At 48.6% G+C, this 23,859-nt stretch overlaps 1 protein-coding gene and 1 pseudogene across 1 annotated transcript; one reads left to right on the forward strand and one right to left on the reverse strand.

The window, feature by feature from the left end:
* Positions 1-674: 674 nt before the first annotated feature.
* Positions 675-18,894, forward strand: GABRE (gamma-aminobutyric acid type A receptor subunit epsilon). Its single transcript, XM_033104038.1, has 9 exons — positions 675-806; positions 4,287-4,507; positions 4,953-5,020; positions 9,835-10,055; positions 10,789-10,871; positions 12,218-12,355; positions 16,334-16,486; positions 16,600-16,799; positions 17,075-18,894. Exons 1-9 carry the CDS (start codon positions 751-753, stop codon positions 17,423-17,425), a joined length of 1,491 nt encoding a protein of 496 aa, XP_032959929.1. The 5' UTR covers positions 675-750; the 3' UTR covers positions 17,426-18,894.
* A 1,463-nt stretch (positions 18,895-20,357) lies between these two features.
* LOC117025510 (melanoma-associated antigen 10-like) lies at positions 20,358-21,200 on the reverse strand (annotated as a pseudogene).
* Positions 21,201-23,859: the final 2,659 nt, after the last annotated feature.

A 23,859-nucleotide genomic window follows, 5' to 3' on the forward strand; every position in this document is an offset into this window, starting at 1 on the left:
CCAGTGAGTGTCTCAGCCTGGTCTTCTGTTCACAGGTCCTCTCCCACCCCCAAATATCTGGGAAAACTGGCCTCATTATCTTGCAGCTCGGAGCTTGCTAGGGAGAACCCCAAGTCTCTCTTCTTCCCCTGTGCCAAGGAAGGTGCTGAGTTACCCAGCTGCCTTCGATGCCAACAGATGTGCTCTGAAGGATTGACAGGTGTGGAATGAGGGTGGGGGAAATCTCTGAGGCCAGGCGACTTGGGGAAGCGATAAGATGCAACAGTTGGTGGTGGGAAGCCAAGGGCTGGAGGGGGTCATAGAGGAGGAAGAAGCCACCCCCCCCCCCGGGCCCGCCCATCTAGCCCCTGCCGCAGTCGCGGGCCGCCAGTTTCCCCCGCCTGGGGCCCGCGCGCCTGTTGCTCACCTCCTTCTCCCTCCCCCGTCCCCCGCTTTGGCTGTCTGGCAGCGCCGCAGTGGTGGCGGCGGGGGGTGGCGGGGGCCCTTGGCAACTGGGCTCCCGCCTCCTTTCCCTCCTCCTCCCCCTGCCGCCCCCGCCTACCCCGCCACTCTCCGCAGCTGCAGTGAACAAGTCGTCGGAGATTTCCATCGGGGCTCAGGGGGCGGGACCAGGGTGGGGAGCGCAGGGCGGGGCGGGGCGAGTGGGAGGAGTGAAAGTTGGAGCCCAACAAAACCCTCCACACCGCGCTGTGTGCTGCGAGACCTGGTGCGGCGACCTCCGCGCGTTTGGTCGCCCCGGTCTCCGCCACGATGTTAACCAAAGTTCTCTTGATCCTCCTGTGGATGTCCATAATCTTTCCGTCGAGGTGAGTCTCCATCCTGGAACCCAGGAGCCCTCGTCGCCCAGCTCCGTCTCCCCCGGAGCGAGGCCGGCTCCCGGGAGCCCCGCGCCCCCCTTGCCCCGGCCCTTGTGCGGCCAGCCTTCACCCCGTTTCCTCTAGGACGGGCGCGCTGAGCCTCTGAAAGGGCGCCCAGGAAGGAAGGCGTCCGGGACGCCTGTCCCCTGATTGCTCCGGTGCCCGGACTCCCTGGCTCCAAACCAGTGAGGCAGCCGGGGAACCAGCACGCCCCCCTCTCTCTCTGTGTCTTCCGTGGGAAGAGGCGAACGGCCCGCGGGGGCACCGGCCAGGGCAGGCTCCTGCTTCTGGGGACTGGGGCGGTGGGGTCTTTGCGAAGGTGGCATCCAGAAAGGCGCGTGGGTTAGGGGAGCAAAACTGCATCCAAAATGTTTGAGGGTTGGCTAGTCTGTCGTCGCATTAATTTTTTTTGGTGCTCGCCTACCGAGTATCAGGCACTGTGCCAGAAAACTCTGACTTTACTTACTTACCTTCCCTCCGTTCCTCTTGGTGCCAGTCCCAGGCATGAGCCCTGCTTAATCTCAGGGTTCCGGCCCCAGCTAGGCCCCAGCTATCCACCCCATTCCTCCGCCGCTAGCCTACCCTTTGCTTCCTCATCCCCCACCGCTGACACCCTGCTGGGTCTTGGGCGGGTTGGAGCCCGAGGCCAGTAATGTAATTCTCTGAGGTCTGTGGTTTGGGTCCCGTATTTCAATCCCTCCCCACTTTTCCAAAAGCTAGCAGCAGGTTTCCCTTGAGCAGAGAGCTTCCCTCACACCTTCTTCTGGCCCTAGGTCTTTGCTAAGAAGGTTGTCCCCTGCATTTCTGGCTTTGTAGGGTGGAAGATGACTGCTTCATGTTTTTTGAGACGGTTTCCCGCTGACAGTGAACTATCAAGTGTTCCTAAGCTTCCTGATCTGTCGAATATTCTCGAAGTCTCCATGGCACTGGGCTTGTGTTCTTGCATATCTGTTTTGGGGAGAGGGAAGATGGCGTCCCTCCCCACACTAGAGTGCCTTAGCTCCTCAAGGGAGGGGCTGTATGGCTCCTTGCTGACTCACTGGTGCCCTGACTGGGGAAAGGGGGGCGGGCAGCTGGCCTCTGCAGGGGCTTGGTAAATATTTCTAAATGCGTGCTACGAATTTCCAGTCATCCACATTTATCCAGATGTGAAATCGACTGGAGAGTGGTTGGGAGAACTGACATGATGACTGGCTAGGTCAAAAGAGGGGTAGGAGGGAGTCTGGAGGAGGGAAGGGGGAGCAGAGAGGAAAACAGCCTAGAAGAGGGGCTATTGAGATGGTAACTACCTTCCAGCTGGAGGGAGGGCTGCAGTAACTGATGATCAAACAGTCAACATGGAAACTCCCCATGATGTCAAGAAAGAGCTGGGGAGGTGGCAGTAGGGTGTGCTGGCAAGGGCCACATCGAACCAGGAATACTTGCTCTGGTCAAGGCTCAGCATCAAATCAGTTGTGTGACTTTGGCCACAGCCCTTCCCTCATCGGGGCTTCAGTTTCTCCATCTGTAAGGTGAAAACCAGGGCTGTTTGGATAAAAAAGCAACAATGCAGTGGCTCTTCTCATGTTCCCTTCCCTCCCCCCAGCCAGTTGAATGAACATCCTCAGTGGGGGAGGGCTGCAGAAATTCACCTCCATCTTGGACCATCACATCTAGAGGGATGTGGGTGCCTGAAAAGCCCCCATGGAAAGATTCCCACTAGTCCAGAGCATGAGTATTTTTCAAGTTTTTGTTGTTTCTTGCCCTGAAAGTGGGCTTAATGGCTAGTTGAGGATAAGTATGCATTGTCAGCAGCTCCTGAACCCCAAGGATCCCGGATGAGCGTGTTTTTGTTTGCTTGTTTGTCTTTTTATTTATTTTTTTCCAGTTAACAGTTGACATTCAATATTATTTTATATTAGTTTCAAGTGTACAGCATCGTGATTAGACATTTCTATAATTTACGAAGTGGTGCTAGACTTATCAGGGGGATCACTTTGTTTTTATTGAGAAAAGCTAATTGTAGGATTACAGCAAACGCAAGACCCTCTGATGTCATTTTCATTGCAGACTAGTGTGGGAGAAGGCGTGCTTTGTTAGTTCCGGGCTTTTGCTTGTTTATTTGTTTGCCTCTTGAACCTTGGGGTTCTTGTTTTTGGCTCCAGACATCTGGGAGGGGCCACTGCAGGTACATGGGTGGTCTTGGCCGGCAGTACCATTCCTGATTCTGCCATACTCCCATCCACGTCACTCATTTTTTGAGGTCTTAGGCCCCTGTTCTCCCTTCTTCCCTCCAGCAGTGCCAGTGGTTGGCATTATCTATTTAGGGGACTGAGAGAAAGCCTCAAGGAAAGAGGACATTGCTGGATGTGGTATTTGGAAATGGAAAGTGCTTTTCCTAAGCCCAGTTTTTCCCTTGCCCACAGTGGGAATTAGCCACTTCAGACATGAGAAATGGTGTAGGCCTGGCACATCTGCATTCCAGTTAAGCAATTCTAAGAGCTTGAAATAGTACAGCAAAATGCATTTTGATGCTCAAGTTGGCAGTCCCTTGGTCTGCAGTAAAGAGGCCATGTCCACATCTCTAGCCCCGTTAACCCCTTATTTTAGGAAGCAAGTTTACTGATGGAATAATCAGGAAATATAATCATGTAATCAATATTATCATTTTGGAAGTATAGCATACAGATTTAAAGTATAGAAATATAAGTGAACAGCTCCATAATTTGCACAAATTAAACATGCCATGTAACCCCCACTAGGCCAAGGAATAGAAAATTCTAGTACCCTCCACAAGCCTCAGCACATGCGCCCTGCTAGTCCACTCTCCTCTCCAAATGAAACCACTCTCCTGCCTTCTGGCATCACAAATTAGTCTCTGATGGCTTTTAAAAAAGCTTTTAATTATAAAAGTTCTTTTTCAAATATACATTAAAGTACAGGACACAGTAGAGTGAGGATGTACCCATCACCAGCCTCATTTATTATCAACTCATGGCTACTCTTATTTTCTCTACCCAACCCACTGTCCATCTCCAGTTTGAATTATTTTAAAGCAAATCCTTAGCAGTCCTGGCCCTCTGCCTGCCCACTTGCTCCCCTGGGGTGCTGGTCAGACAGACTGGAGACAAAGACCAATAGGCAGCCAGAGCTCATACACCAATAATTTTACATTGAAAAATTCTTTTAAAATATCAAGCTTGTTTTTTTTTTTTTTTAACTAAAGAATTACCATGAAAGCGCGATAGCATGGAAAGTTTCCAAAGAACAGCAAGATTTAGAAGAAATAAACAGGTAAAATCCATTACTGGCTCATCGTGCCAGTCTCTTTAACTGTGCCTTGAGTTGCAGATTATATGGTTTCCTTCTGGCCCAAGAGGTACCAGCTGGGGCTCCTACAGAGTGAAGGACAGAGCTTCATTTTTTTGTTTATTTGTCTCTGTGTTCTAGGATCGAAGGACCTCATGCTGAATCGGAGAGGGGACCCTCTGCCCGTCATGATGATGTCTATGGCCCCAAGCCCCAGGGACCCCAAAAGCAGCTCCCCTCTGAAGAAATAAAGCCCACTACTGTTGATACCCGTCAAAGATTTGGGAAACTGGTAGCAGCCACTGAAATCCTGGACAGTATGCTGAATAAGTATGACCACAAACTGCGCCCTGGCATTGGCGGTGAGTAACAGAACATAGTTTTACACCCTACCCCAGAGGGGAGAGGGTTTGAGGGCACAAGTATGGAGAATGGGCCTCGGGTAGAGGTGAGAATACCATGCATGTAGGCAGGAACAGCTGTTGCTGACCTATCAGGTAAAAGATGTCAGTTATAGTCTCAGTAATGCCATTAACCATGGTGTAGACTTTTCCCTTCTCTCACCCTTAGTTTTTCCAACTATAAGATGAGATGACGGGACTAGGTGATATGACCTCCGAGGTATGTCCAAATCTTAACAGTCTATGAATTGGATCTTGCCATGAACAAAGAAAGAAAAAGGATTGGATGTTGAACCTGTGTAGTCTAACCATTCTCCATCTCTCTTTTTCTCCCCTTTGACCACACCCTCCACTGCCCTATGCCCCTGATTGACACTTACCTCTGCCACTTCTGCTTCCTTTACAGAGAAGCCCACTGTGGTCACTGTCCAGCTGTCTGTCAACACCCTTGGTCCTATCTCTATCATGGACATGGTGAGTACTGAGCCATTTTACGTTATCTCCTAGCCCAGGGAGCTGATCCATGGGACCTTTCACGTACTTGCTTTTTCTGCTTTGTGTGTCTATAACACAAGTTTTGGGTGGGGGCTGGGGGGGGGGGGGCCGAGATTTTAACCAATACTGACTTGAGAAGGAGGCTGGAAAAGGTAAGTCCTTGCTGCCTGAAGAGGACCTTCGAATCCTGACTATATCTTCCAGTCTTTCATTCAAAATAAAAATAATAAAGCAATTTTAAAAAACACAGTGGAATGGCTCGATTTTTTTTTGGGGGGGGACTTAAGTCTATGGTTACCGACTCTTGCACTTAAGACTGTTTTTCTAATTTTGCTCTGGCTTCTTCTGTCCTTTTCTACTGCTATCATTCTAGTGTCAGCCATCATGATCTCCCACCTGAAATACACAAAATTCAAGGTCTCTGTCTACCCCAATCCACCTACTAACCCAGCTTCCTGAGAGATGTGCCTCTTACATTCCTGACCCTACTTAAAACATGAAGTTCAACCCCACACTTTAGCAGTCAAGGCCTTCCAGATAACCCAGGGGTTATTTCTTTTAACCCCTTTAGAGTCCACATGATCTAGTCACACTAGACTATGGTGTTCCCAAACTATATTGTACCTCTGAGACTTTGTTTAAGCTATTTACTGTTTGGTATGCCATCGCTCCAATTTTCTATTTGTCATAAACGTTATCCTTCAGGGTCTAGCACAAATAACATCTCTTTCATAGCATCTTTCCTCACCTCCATAGCTATTTATTCCTCCCTTCTTACACTACACTCCTCTCTTTGACACTCAGACCTTTCTAGCTTGTATCTCAGTTGTTTACCTGATCTTCCCTCCCTTGTTGTATTGTAATTATGTGCTCTATGTTTGCCTTGCTCTCTCGACTATGGGCTCCTTAATGCCAAGGAATCAATATATGTTAGTTGAGCAAATGAATTATGAGAGATAGTCTGCAAAAGTCACTTTCATCTGCAGAGCCTGACAGCTCCATCAGCCATAGACCTGGCCTGGTCCAAGTCAGACAGTTTTAGCATATGCACTGGTACCCAACAAGCACCATGTGATTGGGTGAGCTCAGAGTCTAGGCTGTGAGATGGGATTTGCAAATAGACACTCATAGTAGATCAAGGTGTTTATATAGGATGAGTGGAGGTTCACCCCTATGATGCTTTGTTTGGCTACCCAGTTCTTGAGGTACGATGTACTTATGTATTGCTATGTAACAAATTATCCCAAAACACAGGGTCTTAAAACAACAAATAGTCATTAGCACACAACTCATGTGGGTTAAGAATCCAGGCATGATTTAGCTGGGTCCTCTGTTTCAGGGTTTCTTACACGGCTATAGTTAAGGTGTCAGTTGAGGCTGAGGTCTTCTCTGAAGGCTCATCTGAGGGAGGTTCTACTTTTAAGCTTTCATGTGGTTGTTGTCAGGATTTAGTTGTCCTTTGGGTTTTGTCTGGAGGCTTCCCACAGTCCTTGCCATGCAGGCCTCTCTACAGGGTAGCTCAGCAGGGCAGCTGGCTTCCCTCAAATTGAGCAAGAGCATGAGAAAAGGTGTTCAAAATGGAAGCCACAAATTCTTGTAATGTAATGTTGGAAGTGGCATCCCATTGCTTTTGTGGTATTCTGTTCATCAGAAGCAAATCGTTATATACAGCCCACAGTCAAGTGGAGAGGATTACACACGGGTATGAACACCAGGGCATGAAGATCATTGGAGGCCATCTTAGAGTCTGCCTACTACACATGGCCATTATGTTCTCCTACTGGAGCAAGTAAAGGCCTGTAACTCCTAGAATGGAATGCTGGGAAATAACAAGAAGAGAAGCATGAGAGCAGACAGATCTTTTTCAGTTTCTGTTGACCTATTTAAAGTTTTTTTTTCTCTTGATGTCAGGTTTATTTCTTGCTATTATCAATGTGCTTAACCACTAAAATGAGTATGAATTTAGCGATCAGTTTGATTTACTCTGTTGGTATACTAAGAAACACTGGATTGTGAGCAAGACCCAGAGGTTGAGGTCTTGGGGTCCCACCATCATGGTCACTGTTTACTCTTAATAGGAAACGGACTTCTCAGGTCATTGATGTGGGGATGGAAAAAGTGGCTTGAAGAGTAGTAGAAAATTTGCAGCTATTAGGTTGGTGCAAAAGTCGTTGCAGTTTAAAAGGTTAAAAATAATTGCAAAAACCTCAATGACTTTTACACCAACCTAATATAATCTCCTTGCTATTTGTTGTGTAAGATGGGGGTTTGGGAAACCAATTTCTATCATCTGCAAGAGCCCTTGTGGCAGCAGAGCGGTAGCCCCACTCATTGTAGCTGAATGCCCAGTCTCTCCTTACTCTGCCCCTATTTATGTTGGCAGCATTGGCTTCACCTGAGGTGCCAGGAAGTGCTGATGCCTGACAATGCCAAGGGATATAGTCTAATAACTCAGCCGTTGCTGAACCTGGCATGCGACACAGAACTGGTCCAAAGAGGAGCCAATAAGTTGATTTTCTTTGGCCAGTAAGGTGGTGCTTTAGCCAAATGTCTTTAGAGGATTCCAAACACTCATGTGGTATTAAATTTGCTGAGAAGTCTGGCCTTCTGCGTAGTTCTAGATTGTTCTTTAAAGCTGTGGGAGGTCCCAGATCTTGTACAGCCTACTTTTTCCTGGTGACACTAGAGTCCTGAGCTCCGTGAGGAGGGAGCACACGTCTCCCTCACACAACCACAGCACTTAAGAAGCACATTTGTCTCCTCGGATGTTTGTTGACAGCCTGTGTGGCAGGCAAGGCTACCACTGGGATCCTAATTGTACATTTGCCTCCCTCAGCAAGGTTGTGAGTCCTCAGCGTTCTGTTACTCAGTAGGCGTGGTTGGTTGAGGGGCATTCCAGCAGCCTTCGGTCATGTTATGTAAAGGACAGGAATTGTCCTCAGGAAGAGACACCTGAGTCCACAGCATGTGGATTTCAATCAAATGTTTCTACCAGTCTCCTGGCTTAGGTGGAAGTCACCAGTTTGGGAATGACTGCTCATCGCAGCATCAACAGTTGCTAAAGCCGCTTCTTGCTGTGGTAATTATCGCAAGCAATTCTAATTAAGCCATTTCCTTGATACCAAATTTGTAGTGTCAGCTGAGCTAAAAGAGATGTACATCCCAAACTCTTTTGTCAAACTGGGGAAGAATTGAACCATCAGTTCTCAGTTGATGTGTAGTGAATTTACGTTTGGTATCTCATTAAATAGAAATTAAACGCTCATTTGAAACACTGTAACAGAGTTGAGAGCACACCATGGATTGTGGAGGGGAAGGCTTCTCCTGACTACCAAGCACTTCACAAGACCTGAGGACGAAGGACGCTTTGCAGGCCAAGTTGGAACTGCCAGCCACTTGGGACTATAGAAACACTCTGAAGGCCACTTGTGAAGGCTAGAGGGGCCAGGCGGAGCAGGGTTGGGGGCTCCCCTGTTGAATGATAGCCAGGCTCTGTCAGCTTTTTTCTGTCTGCTTATCTGGACTCCTACAGGGAGCATTCTCAGTCTGGGAGGCTGGCTCCCAGTGATTTGGCAGTGGCTCTCCCCAGCTTTTGGCCTGGGCAGGGAAGGCAAGCAAGGATTGTCTTGACCTTCCCCCTACAGACTCCACTGGCCTCCAAGGTTGTGGGTATCTGGCTGGTGCTCATTAGTTGATGCAGGATAACTCAGGAAAGACCCAGGGATTCTGCAGAGGGAAATTGGACCTCATTACCCAAAGGGATTGTTGGTGCAAGTGAAGTAAGCACTGGAGAGCGAGATCAATGAAGGTTGTCCCAGGACAAGGTTGTGGTAATGATACTCTGAGCATTCACAGCCAGTGTGCTGCTGTTAACTATTTGTGTGACTTTGGACAGGCCCCTTTCTCTCAGTCTCAGTTTCCCTACTTCTAAAGGAAAGTCAGTTGGGTTAGCTCTCAAGGTTCTACCTTGGCTAGTTGTGGTATTTTCTGTCCATGCTGCTTGCCGTTCTATTACAGTCTGTTTTCATTCTCTTCAGTTCCAGTGGTGTAAATTGTAGCTTCTCATGCTTCTTGTTAAACATCCTTCTTGATGTTTAATGGGCAGTTTATAGGATAGACAATATCTGGAGACCAAATAATCATTGATATATCTACACACACACATACACACACTCACCCTCAGAAGTTAGGTGTCCTTGTTTAAAAGGAAACACAAAACAAAAAAAATGATTCAATAAACATGGAATTAAATAGACATTTCTCTTATGACTCAAAGCCCTTCATTTTTTTCATATAATTCTGGAGGATAAAGGATTGAGGTTAATTAACACCTTTGCTCCCTAAATGAAAGCTGAAAGGGGAAATTTTGCTGTATACAATGAAAGGTGTGTGTGAGTGTGTGTGTGTAAATGTTTAAAATGATTTTGAGCTGAGATCTTTGATTTGCTATGAAACTGGGAGCTGAGAGGGTGCTGACCTGGCTGGATTAGCACCACAGCCCTGTAAGGGAGTGGTGATGTGATGAGTCCAGCCCATTCAATTACGCCACCATCGCCTGTCTGTTTCTAGATGAAATGTATCTTCCCAGACTGTTACCCATTTGGAAATGTTACTTTCTTTTTGGAATATCTGGAAATAAAAAACCTCTACACCCAAACTCATGCTGCTTTCCTTGGTGCAAACCTAAGTGGGTTGCTATTCCTTGATAGGCCTATCACAAGATGCCATGGGAATGTTTTTTTTTTTTTGTCTGCACAGCCCCAAATGTGTGCTTTTTTGGTCCTCCCCACCAGGAATACTCCATTGACATCACCTTCTGCCAGACCTGGTATGATGAGCGCCTTCGTTACAATGGCAGCTTTGAGAGCTTTGTTCTGAATGGCAACCTGGTGAGCCAGTTATGGATCCCGGACACCTTTTTTAGGAATTCTAAGAGGATCCACGATTATGCTATCACCATGCCCAGCCAGATGGTCCGCATACACAAGGATGGCAAGGTGTTGTACACAGTTAGGTATGTCAAACCTCTGGAGTCTTACCTCTTGGGACTCTTTCTCCCCTTCTGAGAATTTTCACCAAAGTAACATGGGCAGAGGTTTAATCCTGAATGATACTTGTAAGGGCCCTTCCAAGCTTCTCTAGACCATGAGCTCAACCTCATCACGTACAGACACTAAGTCTTCAAAATAGAAAGATACTGCTTAAGGTCACACACCAAGTCCGTAACAGAGCTGGGACTACTACCCAGTTACTTGGCTCCATGTCCAGAGCTCCCCCCACTAGAATGTACCAGTATGATTGAATTGCCTGGACAATTCCATCCCAAGTGGGCACTGGAGGTAAAGACACGTCCACGGTGGTGGAATTGTCTAGATGGAACAGTAACACAGCAGTTGGAAAGATACCAAAGACCAGGCTAGATACCTGAGTGCCTGGCAGGGGAAAGTTGTAAATGGGTGGTATCGGGGTGGGGAGGTGGTAGAGAGTGGGAGAGTGTTGGCAGGTCCTAAAAGCTGGGATGGGCAAGAAACACAATCCCATCTAAGTCGGTCCCTACAGTCCTCTGATGATGGAGACCAGAGTATCCAGATACTTCCAAGGTGTTCTTCCTCTCTTTTTGTCTTTCCTTTGAGCTCTTTGTCACAAAGCCCACTGTTGCCACTCATTGGTGGCGGTCCCCAGGCCCAAGCTGGGTGGATACCTAAATGCTCAGGGCCAGCCTAATGAAGCTCCTTTCTCCCTTCCAGGATGACCATTGATGCTGAATGTTCACTCCACATGTTCAAATTTCCAATGGATTCTCACTCTTGCCCTCTGTCTTTCTCTAGCTGTGAGTACCTTCTTAGGTTTCTGGGGCCCCAGAGTCATGCTGGGCCCCTTCTTTTTCTTATCCTTGCCCTGTGCATTTCTCCTAAGATAATGTCAAGGTTGCCCAGGGCCACCCAATCTGCACTCATCTGCCTTCCTGCTGATAATACTGTGTTGGTCAACCTGGGCCTCATGTTGGGTTCCTCCCTCTCCCTTCCACACCATCTCAAGTCAGTCACCACCTCTGAAGTGTATCTCAAGTATGTCTGCTTCTCTCCATCTCCACTGTCACTACCTTGGTTTAGGTTTACATCATCTTCCGTTTAGATGCAACATCTTCACTTTGAAACTGAACAAGTCCCAAACTAAATCCATTCTCTCTTCCCAATCTCTACAAATGTGTTGCTTCTGTGTTCCTACCTATCTCATCGAAAGGCACCATCACTCACTCAGTTGTTCAAACCAAGAGCTTGGATGCTTCTTTCTCTTTCACCTCCGACATCTAATCAATCAGCCCATCTTGTTGGTGTTCCTTTCTAAATATTTATTATTCCTGTCTGTTCCTCTGCATTTTCACTACCACAGCTCTGAATCCTGCCTTCATCCATGTTATTGTGCCTGGATTACTGTACTGGCCCCCCATAACTGGTGTCCCTTTCAGACTATCTTCATATAATGACTAGAGTGACCTAGTTGAAGAATCATCTAGACAAGGTTATTTCTTGGTTTCAAATCCTTCCTTAACTCGCATGTATCAATTTTAAATTCCTTAGAATGTCCCTCATGGCCCTTAATGAACTGGCCCCTGCTATCCATTTCTGCATACCTCATTCATCCTCTGTGAGCTAGCCATCCTGAACTTTTGGCATTTCCATAATACATCAAGCATGTTCACCTCTCCATGCGTAGAATACCCTCCTTACCCCTTCAGCCTCATCCATACAGAGAAAATTGACTCAACTTTTAAGACATATTAGGAATGTCACCTACTCTGTGAAGTCTTTTCTGGTGTGTTCCGAAATGCTCTTTCGTCCTCTGTTTCCCCACTGTCCCAAGAGCAGAGGTTTCTCAGAGCAATTCTGAAAATTACAGATGTATACTCACTGTCCCATTCAATAAAATGTGAATGCTGGAGGGCAGGGCTCCTGCCTTGCTCATCTCTATTTCCAGCACAAGGCCTGGTATTGAAGAATGCTCAGTAAATGCACTTATTGAATGGACTTCAACAATGAGGTAAGAGAGGCAAGCTACCGCACTGGTGAGGCCAGAGAGTCAGGACTCCAAAGCATTGCTCAGACTCCATGGTGGTGGAAACCTCTGCTGGGCTTCCCAGTCTCACATGACCCTCCTTCCCACATTGCTTTACAGTTTCCTATCCTAAGAGTGAGATGATTTACAAGTGGGAAGATTTCAAGCTTGAAATCAATGAGAGTAATTCCTGGAAGCTCTTCCAGTTTGATTTTACAGGAATGAGCAACACGACTGAAACGATCTCAACTGTTGCTGGTAAGTGCCCCTTTGGAGCCAGGGCTAAGCAGAGGCCCAAAAGGGTGGTAGGGATGAGTGGAGGTGGCCGTCCATACCTACACATGCTATGTAATCATCCCATGAAAATATTGTAGATATGGCTCCTGCTAAGCACTTACAACTGTTTGCAGAGGAAACTGAGATTTTCTAGCTATATCTCCGTCTCCTCTGCAAAGAAGCAAGTGCTTTGCCAAGCCCCAGAGAGAGGCGGTAAGTAGATAAGGTTATATTGCTATCAGAATTCATAACTACCTTTGCCATGAAGACCCTTCAGTTTCAAGGTCTTTGTTACAACTGACCTATTTGGATGACTTGGGGAATGGAGCTCCTGTGAGTTCTCCATACCCAGAACCCATCCAAGCTGGCTGAGTGCGAAGCAGAGTCTGTCCTAATAGGAGGGGGGGGTTAGTGTTCTAACTTCAGCTAGGTGAGGGCTGGCATAATATGGAGGAGGTTTCAGCAGCTACAATGGCTGCTGCATCAACCTTGTAAAGGAGCAGCTCTGACAAGTACAGATTCCTTTCAAAGGTTTCATGGTGAATTCAACATGGACATATGGTGATCACTGGTTTTCTGACCTTGTCCCTAACAAGAACTAGAGGGGAGGGTCCTGGGTCTCTTAAACGTCAGCTCACAACTAGGTGTGAGCATCTTTGCTTGTGTTCCTAGGTAATCTGAATGAGGAGCCGAGGGACCTCCCCAGGGTTGCTCCCAGAGCAGCCCTGGAAACCCTCTTCACACATACTGACCAAATCAGGGCAGTGGAGGCACTGCCCTCATCGTTTCCAGAATGCGGATGGAGCCAGTCACCCAACCGGCCATTTGCCATGGGAGGCGTCTTGCTTTGCTTCCATGAGGCTAGGCAGAAAATCGGCTTTTGCTTTACTTGTTGAGTTGATCCCTGGGTGAGGGATAGCTCATGCTCGTCTGGCTGGAGCTTCGCTTGCACAGTGCTAGGCAGGGGGAGAGGTCTGCTTTACACATGCTTTCTTTTGTCTCAGGGGCTCTGCGTAAGCAGTTTAACTGCTTTTGACTTGGGAATCCTTGCTCTTCTGCCAGCTAACCATGGGCCTGCCTCCTGCCTTTCTGCACCTCAATTTCCCCAGACAGGTGGGACCCATCGTCAAAAGTGGCAGAGGAGACAAGGGCCAGGGGCTTTCAAGTCACTAGTGGTTCCGTTTAGTAGATGGTTGTGCATTGTTTCAAAATGGTACCCTAGTGACTACAAAGCCCCAGAGCCAGCATCATCACCAAAGCAATGACAGTAGGTAAGCACCAGCTCTCCCTGGAAGAGAGGAGGGTTCTCGGAGAGAAAGGAGGAGGGCTTCTTCTTTTTCTGCTAGAGACTAGTTGATCTGGAATCATGGTTTTTCCAGTAGCACAGTTTCTTGAGACTGGTCCTAAACTCTTCCACTTGCAATTGACTCCTGGGCAGTTCTCCATCTGGAGCAAACTTATGTACTCAGCTCCTAATGGCTCAGAATGCAGTGGTAGCTTGCTACTCTGGGCAACTTTGGCCTTGAACAAGAGAATCTCTGTTTCAGGAGGCTTTCAGAGTTCAACCTTGCCCCCAGTGAATGAGTCATCCTTCACTGGTAGCTGTTGAGCCTCTGATGGAATCTCACCTGTGATTAGGACTTCGCTTTCTTATATGGGAGTTTCTTCTTTCTGTAGACAACTCTGTCAGAAAACTCTCTGTTCATCTGAAATTGGAGTCTCTAGAGCTTCCATCCATTGGACCTAGTTCTTTTCCCGATATTGAGGTTACAGTAAGTCCAGTCAATTTTTCAAAGGATCAAGATTAAAGGACTGGTATGATTCTAGCTCTGGGTCATATTCTTTTATAGGTTATACAGCTGTAGTTCCTTTTTCTTCCCTTGTTATTCAAGGCATTGGGTTCACTCATCCTTTTAGTCCCAGTCCTCTGGGCACAATCTTTATAATTCTTTTTAATTTTGATCTTCTGACAGTGCAGTGACCAACTGGGGTCTGGCCAAAGCAGATAAGAGCTGAAAGCATCTTTAGCTTTTTTTTTTTTTTGGGGGGGGAGGGCTTTGGCTTTGGCTTTTTAGCCCAGGTATCTCTTTCCCTTTTTCCCTTACCCATGCTCCTGCATTCCTCAGAAATAAGAAAATGATGTGTGTTAGTATTCTTTTCTCAGCCTTCAAAGACAAATTTCCATTTTTTGACAGTGGAGAAAGTTCTTCTTTGGCTGGAATAAATAAAATAAAAATACAAAAAGCTAATAGGATAACAAATCTTCTTGCAACAATAATATATAAACTCAGCCAAGTTTTGTGGGGAGTGGTTGTAGCTAAATAGGGATGTCTTAAATTTCAGTCAAGACCCCAGGGCAAGAGAACTAGGAACTTGATAAATACATTCTGGCCAGTAGGCCCTGTAGCAGCCCTGGAGAAAGAGTTCTATCCTCAGAGCTACTACTCTGGACACAGGTATTCCACTGACCCCAGGCCACTTCCTTGCCTTTTTTTCAGAAGATTCTGAGAAGTCTTGCCCCTTGAGTGTCAGTGCTATTGAGGTGAGTAGGAAAGGCTGCTCTTCTTCAGCTCCCAGACCTGCTGGACAGGTAATCTACTTTCCAAAATAGGAGGACACGTGGCCAGGTTAGTGTTCTGGTCTGCTGTACAAAGGTGTTGGCAGGGAACAACAAGAATTGCTGAGTGTGTGCTAGGTTCCAAGCTGTGCCAGGCTTGGATGGGCAGGAGATAAGCCACAGGGCTCACCTGACTCTGCTCTGAAGGGGTTTAAAAGCCCACCTCATTCTACAGCATCACTGAGGTGGGATTTTGGAGCTTAGTTTCACTAAGGAGCCAGCATTTGAGTTATTACAAATCCAATGTGATGTTGAGAGTGAGAAAGGATTTTCTAGGCTCAGAGAAGCCCCCCAAATGCCTGGAGTCGTGATGGGCATGCAGTGTATTTGGGATGAGTATAAGGCAGCATGAAGGGTACAATAGAAGATCCCAACTGGAAAGGTAGCTTGTCATTAGGTCCTGTAGGAGACATCACTGTCTAGGGAGAGAGCCAACATCAGGGACATGACGCCCAATGGAATATGAAGACCTCTGACATCTAGAGGACCTGTGGAAATGTTTACTTTCAGCTAACTCTTCTGTTTTTCCAAAACACTCAATTTAGGTTAGGGTACTAGACTAAGAACAGGAAGTCAACGGTTGGAATATTGGTGTAAATAGGCAAGGTATTGTAGGGGACCTGAAAATAGATAGGATTAGCTTAGGGTAAGGTAGTGTGTGCATGTGTGTGTAAGATGTCAGTTGGAGCCAGTCCATGGTGAGCCTTTACTGTCAGGTTAGAGGGTAAACTTGATTCTGTAGCTCTTGTGGGGTAGGCAACCACCAGAGTTTTGGGATAGGCGAGTGATTTCTTTTGACCATCTATGGAACAGTGCCAACTCACCAGCATATGAATGTATGGGAAGGAAGCCGAATGGATTCTGTGCTTCCACCATCATGGCACCCTTGGCTCACTTCCTGAGAGTGTACATTGTAAGGGCCTGCAGTGCATGTGTGGGGCTGTGATTCTGCAGAGAAGAAGTGGCGCCTCCGTGGACAGGAAGGCCTCGGTAAACCTTTTGGACATTAGCTGCGTGGTCCTGGTATCCAGAGGGCTAGCTGAGTTTTTCAGTTTCATCTGACTCTTCTGCCATCCTGGAAAGATAGACGTGGGCTATGGGAAAGTGAAATGAGAAAGAAGCAATTATGGTTCTGGCCCTGGCTTAGCTCTTAACTGACCGTGGCTCTTCCAGGGTATCTCCTCTCTGGACTTCTGATCCTCTGTGTGTGGCACTGGAATAATGTGTCTCTGTCCTATTACTGTGGTGGGGATCCCACTAGCTGAACTGTAATATGCATATCTTGCCTGGGGGAGACCCTCACGTCAGTGCTGTAATGACGTGGTATTTTTTATGTCTTCCAGGTGATGTCATGGTCATCACGCTTTTCTTCAACGTGAGCAGGCGGCTTGGCTTTAATATCTTTCAAAACTATGTCCCTTCTTCTGTGACCACGATTGTCTCCTGGGTTTCCTTTTGGATGAAGAAAGACTCTGCTCCAGCCAGGACCTCTCTAGGTAAGTGGGTAAGATGGGCATCGACCGGGGCACACAATTGCCTTCTCAGGGTTCCTTTCCGCAATGTAATTATATGGATCAGTGAGCCCATCTCCACTCCTGTGCTTTTACAGGGATCACCTCTGTACTCACTATGACCTCACTGGGTTCCTATTCCCGGAAGAATTTCCCACGTGTGTCCTATATTACAGCGCTGGATTTCTATATTACCGTCTGCTTCATCTTCTGCTTCTGTGCTCTGATGGAGTTTGCTGTGCTCAATTTCCTCATCTACCAGCACACGAAACCCCGTGCCTCTCCAAGACTTCGCTATGTATGAGCTGGGTATGGGAGGGGTAGCAAGGCTTGGAGTATGGAGGCATGCAAGTGAGGGCACGAGGACTCAGGGCACATGGGTGGTCAGCTCACCAAGTGATGGGGGGAAACCTGGGGTGTTGGGGACAGTAGAATATACTTGCTGATGTGATGATGGGAATTCTGGGGGCAAAAAGTGTGTGCCAAGGACAGAATCTCCAGACACTCCTGAGGCAGTTCCTAGGCTTGCTTTATGTCTCCTTGACTTTCCCCCTTCTTTTTTATCCATTGCAGCCTCGTGCCCGTGGCCGTGTCCTTACCCCTCTCCGTGCCCGTGGCCGTGCCCAGCAGCAGCAGGGCAATGTCGTGTGTGAGATGGAGGACTCTGAGGACGAGAGTGATGAAGAGGAGGGCCCATCTTGCCCGGCTCAGCAGTCCCTCCACCCAGGTCGCACCCACTGCCCTGGCGGCTGCTACAAGTTCTGCAAGTACTTGTGCACGGCCCGCCGTTGTGAGGGTGGCATGTGGCAGCAGGGCCGCCTCTTCATCCATGTCTATCGCCTGGATAACTACTCGCGAGTGATTTTCCCAGTGACCTTCTTCCTCTTCAATGTGGTCTACTGGCTCGTTTACCTTAACTTGTAGGTGCCCGCTGGTACCCTGTGGGGCAGCCTCCCCAGTTCCCCAGGAGGTCCCACACCCCTTGCCAAGAGAGTTGGGGGAAAGCAGCAGCAGTAGGAACGACGACCAAGTGTCTTTCCTTCCCCTGCCCGGCCCATTCACTGAATCTCCTTGGCAGCCCATTTCCTCAAGGGGCGTTGTTGATGCTCAGGATAATGTTAGGCTCTCAGTGACCAGCTCCTTTAGACTGTGCCCAGGTATGAGCAGATGAGCTAGCTCCCAAAAGTGCTGACACCTACTGCCTTTTCCAAGAATCCCAATACTGCCTTTGTGATGCTCCAGGCCCAGCTCTGGCCTCCGCCTCAGAGTGCACAGACCAGCTGTTTGCCTATTACTGATAGTTCCTTAAGATGCTGGGCAGCAGTATAATGGGGGTGGGGGCATCCTTAGGTCAGATTATTGTCTTCTTGGTTCTGTCTCCCTGCCTACCCTTCCCCTGGAGATAGACAGACACTGGCATTATCCCTTTGGAAGGAGGACAGCCAGCAATTGAGACTTTTTGGGACGGTATCCCTCCCTCTGCTGCTGTGACACCTCCCTCTCCCCCCTGCCACCATCCCTCATCTGCACTCCCAAGTCAATTCCTTACATCCAGTGGGTTTCTATTTTTGTGTGTGATAATAGTAATAACCCCCTGCTTTAGACGCTACCTCCTTCCTCTTCCTTGACCCCTGTGACTCGTACTGTAACTCCCCCAGTGACTTTCCCAGCCCTGACCCAGGTGCTAGGCCATGGTGACTCCCCAGGGCCATGAAACGAAGGGAACTCTGCTTTGCAGTGGGCATTGCCTGCCTCGATTGGTGCCCACCTAAGGCACAGCATAGGATTTTTGTCACTCCCTTGGCCCCTGGACCCATCAGCCAGTCCACTCTTATCCCCGGGGCACTCTCACAATCATAGTCAATCAATTGAATTCCCTTAAATTTGTATAGCACTTTACCTTTTGCAAAGCACTTTTGACAAATGATTTCTATTTTGAGCTTTATTATAGCCTGTGATAGATTCAGGGCAAGATTCGTATCCCCATTTTGCAGATGAGAACCCTGAGGCACAGATTTCTATGGGACCGTGGATCTCACTGGAAACTACCCAGGAGCCCACTGTCACCTAGACTGCATGACAAGGCTAGGCATCTCTGTTCACCATGATTCAATTCTATAGCCTCTGTAGACACTCCAGTGGCAGAGCCCAGAGTGGCAGCCTCTCTACAGCATCGGCCTGCTCAATTTCTGGGCCACAGGTGCTCAGACTGCCCCCAAGATCGAGCCTGTCCTGGCTCTGGTAACCCAGTGAGGTGAATTTGGACACGCCCCAATGCTTGTATATGCTAAATGAAATCTGTGTCTGTATTTTACTGGGGGAGGTTGGGTAGGGGATCCATCTGCTTTTGTCACCATCACCTGAAAAGGGGAAACATATCAATAAATATATCAGCAAAGCATACACGCTGTGGCTGGTTTCTCATGCATTCGTTTGCTTTCAGCTCAGGTTTGAAATCATAAGGTAATGACCCAAACCTTCTGTCTATTTCCCTCTCCCATCCATGACCCACAGACCTACAAAGCACGCACATGTACCTGCTCTCAGTGCAGAACTGAAGGGAACAGTGACCAAGTGGCTGTCCCCCTTTTATTGATCTCCTTTCTTGTGCCTATGCATCTGCTTCTCCCCATGTCCCTTTTGCTTTACCCATCCTATCCTCACTTCGTCAGACACAAAATGTTCCCACTGATCATCAGACTCAGAATACTCCCTCACCATGTAAAGATGGAGATACTTAGGTACACGGAGGGGTGTCTACTGTCACACAACCCGTCAGGAGAGTGGGACTAACCCCCAGAAATCCCAGTACCCTCAGCTAGAAGCAAGCCTGGAGATCATGGTTGATTCACCCCTCAAATGAAATGTCTTCAAAGGTATATCGGGAAGGGTTGGCCCTAGTGTCCTGTGACCCATCCAATTCTAAAGGAACTCAGAAACAGTAACAAGAACTGACGAGGACACAAAAATGGCATCTGAATAGCCAATATTTTTGCCATAAAATTCTTGAAATAATGCTCAAACATCTTAATTCCCTATTAGAAATGACCTCACTGTGTATTTCCTGAGGTCCTAACCCATGGCAAACTACAAGTAACAATTTAGAACAAAGCAAATAGCTTCTCATTTTTACTTAACATTAGAATGATGCAGGGGGAAAACAAAAGGTAGCCTGGCTCCTGTGCAATGAAGACACACAAATTTGTGAACACATTTAAATACATTTTGAAACAAAGAATGCAAACCAGATTCTTTATTGATCACATTGCAATTAAAGCTAAGAACAAAGAAAATTCCTACCATTTGTAAATTTTAAAATGCTTATGCAAACAATTCTTTAAAAATGAAGAAATTAAAAACATAATTGGGTACATATTATCTAAAAAATAAAATTAATGAAGAAAAAAACGTACCTATTAAAAAACATGGGATGCAGCTAACACTGCACTTAGAGAAAGATTAAGTATTTCAATTACTAAAACCAATAGAAGAAAAATGAGTCAAGGATTGAAACCTAGAAATTGGATAAAAGGATAAAAGCACACTATACCTTAGAAAAGTTTTGGGGAAAGATTAATTTTTAAAATAAATAGTGTAGAGAGAACTAGTTAATTATTAAAAAACAAAACTATGTCTATTTCTCTCTTTACATAAAAATTACAGATCAATCAAAGATTTCAAAACTCTTCAAGGAAACCATAAGAATACGGGTGAATATATTTATATTCTTGGGGTGGAAAAAGCATGAAAGAAAACAGAAACTACAAAGGAAAATACTGAAAATTTCTCCATACTAACAATAATAACTAAAGCAAAAGCAAAACAAAAGATGTATAGCAAAACACACTGCTACTGGTTAATTTTTGTGGGAAGCAGTCCCAGATTCAAGGCAAGAGAAGGTGCTGAAGGTGGCCATCGAATAGGACCTGGCCACCTCATTGACCCTGACAACAACTCTGGCTTGCGATCTCTCTTCCTCATCTCTCAGAGCCTCCTCATACCAGGTAGGAAAGTCCTTGAGGATGGTATTGGTGACCTTCGCCAAAAACTGCAGGATTTTCATCTTGCTGGTTTCAGCATGGGCTCTGACACCCCACAGGAATTTGTAGCGTGCAGGATCGCTGTTGGGTACCCACCGGTACTGAAGGTATTGTTCCTGCACCCACACCTTGGTGATGACCTACCTCCCTGGACTCCCCATAGATGGAATGCTCCACCCTATCATGCAGCCCCATGTCATTCAGCACTCCCCACACTGCCTCCTCAGGGGCACGGTTGCCATGCATGGAGATCACACCTAGAATATTTATCAAGAGGCCGGTCTTGGGCATGCTGTGCTCATCACTCCCCATCCCATTGTAGGTGAGGCTCAAGGTGGTGACCAGGACATAGGAGTGGTCGCTGGAGTCCACTTCTTTAACATCAATGCCAGAGACCAGCTGCAGGCACTGTGAGGCTTGACTGAGGATGTGAAGTGGTCCTGGTGCTCTCTGATGACGCTGCTCAGCATTTCCGCCTGTGTGGTCGGCTCCTTTGCACGGTACTTCTGGAGCAGGAACCGCACCAGAGCATCCGCCCTATCGTCTATGGCCTCTCTAAGCAAGGAGCCAGTGTCTGGCAGGGCCTGCAAAGTGTCTGGCCCCTCTTCTTCCTGGCTGCTGCAGCCCTGACATAACTGGGCTGATGGAGTGGCTGCCATGACATTGGGAAGGAAGCAGGCTCTCTGAGGAAGCTGGGGAGGCCTTGGTGTCCCAGTAGCAGCAGAACGTGCCTTTATGTAGCCTGAGACCAGACAATTGTGGCAGAAAGAGGAGGAGGGAAAGGAAGAGCAGGAGGAAGCAGAGGAGGAAGAAGAGCAGGAGCAGGAGGAAGAGGAAGAAGAACAGGAGCAGGAGGAAGAGGAAGAGGAAGAAGAACAGGAGCAGGAGGAAGAGGAAAAGCAGGAGCAGGAAGAAGAGGAGGAAGAAGAAGAACAGAAGCAGGAAGAAGAGGAACAAGAGTAGGAGCAGGAAGAAGAGGAATAAGAGCAGGAGCAGGAGGAAGAGGAAGAAGAGCAGGAGGAAGAGGAAGAAGAGCAGGAGGAAGAGGAAGAAGAGCAGGAGGAAGAGGAAGAAGAGCAGGAGGAGGAAGAAGAATAGGAGGAGGAGGAGGAAGAAGAAGAGCAGGAACAGGAAGAGGAGCAGGAGCAGGAGGAGGAGCAGGAGCAGGAGAAAGAGGAAGAATAGGAGCAGGAAGGGAAGAAGGTGGATTCCTTCTCCTTAGCCTCGGGAACCTGTGCACACAAGAGGCCCTGGGCCTCCCTACGGGACTGTAGGTCTTCCTCAAGGATGCACCTCTAGGCATGATAACTCGTGTCAGGCAGCCACAGGAGTGTGGGCAGGAGGTGGGCGATGGGGACCCACGGACCTGGGGGAGAGAGGGAGTGTGAGTGGCCTCAGCTGAGAAACCCACCTTAGGAGCCACTGACAAAGGCGACTTACAGGTCTCCTCTTTGTGGGTGCTCTCGGGCCTCACAGTCTCTCCTCAGCGGGCTGTCCTGTAAGATCCTGAAGGAGGAAGTGAGATGTCTCCTCAGGGTGCAGCCAGCACTCCCAAGATCCTGGGGCAGACACTGGGGTCCCCTGCGTTCTGGGATGGGGGAGCTCCCGGGGACACATTCAGGGTATGTACCTGACGTTGACTTCTCACACTGCTTGGGCCTCCTCTGCTCTATGACCTGCAGCCACGTGCTTCAGATTAAGGTCTTTACTTCCCAGTTCCTGGAGCCCCTGTAACAGGAAACAAGGGGACACCTCAGCTTGCAGATGGCATGCACAGCCCTGAGCCCCCAGTGCTGACAAGAGGGGTGAGCTGGACTCTGTGAGTACCCACTGTTCTGGGGTGTGTGGTCCCCTCTGTGCTCCCTTAGGGTCCTCACCTGATTTCTGGCAGGGCCGGCTGCACCCCTCTGCTGGCCTGAGGCAAAACTCTCAGAAGAAGACCACACACCCCTGATACTGAACAGAAGGAAGTGAGGGAGCCCCACATCTAGCCACACCTGCCCAGGGCCTCCCAGGGGGAACAGCAAGGGATGACCAAATACTGTGGGGTCCATCTGTCCTGGGATGTGGGGTCCACTCACTCTTCACCTTCATGCTAGGCAGGGCTTCCCCTGTTTACCTGAGGCCACCCTCCTTAAACAAAGGTCTCACCTTTGTGTGAGACCAAAGATGGAAACGAGGGGTCACCTCATGCAGCCACACAGCTTCAGGTCCTCTCCTGGCTGACAGAAGGGACGGGGCGGGGGCGGGGGCGGGGGTGCTGGGTGTTTGTACATTCTCCTGTGGGTTCACTGAGTCTTCTCTCACAGTCCTCGCCATGACTCCTCAAGAGGCCTGGGCCTCCTCCCTCTGCCTCCCTCAGTCCAGCCCTCTGTGCTTAAAGCTCACCTTCCTCAGATGCCCAAGCAGGAAGTCAGGAAACATCACATTTGGAACCACTCCCCACTCCCACTCCCACCTGTACCTGCCCAGGGTTCACCGCGGGGGAGCATTTCTGTGGAATCCCCTCTGTTCTGGGGTCCTGGGTCCCTTCCTTCTCCCTCTGCATTCTCCCCTCGACTCCCAGGAAGACCTGGGCCCTCCGTCTGCGGACCTGAGGCCCTGTCCTCACACCACGCCCCCAGGCTCTCTCAGACCAGGATGCAGATGTCAGGAAATGCCCGTGTGGCCATCTCACCCTGCGGCCTCCCGGGCTGACTGTGCTCTGGGGGCCAGGTTCCCTCCGGCCTCTTTTTCCACCCCTGCACAATCTGGGGCCTCCCACGGCCGACCGGACGCCCTGCTCCCTCCTTATACCAAGTGGGCAGTTTGTCTCAGACCCGGAGGTGGACGTTAGGGAAAGCCCCGTGTGGTCATCCCGCCCTCGGGGCCTCCCAGGGCTGATGGCAGGGGCAGGCTTCGGTGGGGTCCCTCCTCTTGTGGGGCCCAGGGTCCCTCAGTCCTCCCTCTGTGTCGTCACCTTGACTATGACAGACTCTGGGCCCTCCCTCTGGTGACCTGAGGCCCCGCTCCTTATAGCACGTCGCCAGTCTCGCTCAGACCCGGATGTAGAAGTCAGGACACACCGCGCGTGGTCATCCCGCCCTGAGGACTCCCAGGACTTACTGTTGTGGGGCCCAGGGTCCCCTCAGTCCTCCCTCTGCATCCTCACATCGACTCCCAGTAACACCTGGGCCCTCCCTCTGGTGACCTGAGGCCCCGCTCCTTACACCGCGTCGCCAGTCTCGGTCAGACCGGGATGTAGAAGTCAGGACACACCACTTGTGGTCTTCGCACCCTGACGACTCACAGGACTTATTGTTGGGGGACCCACGGTCC

The sequence above is a fragment of the Rhinolophus ferrumequinum genome, chromosome X, assembly GCF_004115265.2.
Source record: "Rhinolophus ferrumequinum isolate MPI-CBG mRhiFer1 chromosome X, mRhiFer1_v1.p, whole genome shotgun sequence".
Taxonomy (NCBI): domain Eukaryota; kingdom Metazoa; phylum Chordata; class Mammalia; order Chiroptera; family Rhinolophidae; genus Rhinolophus; species Rhinolophus ferrumequinum.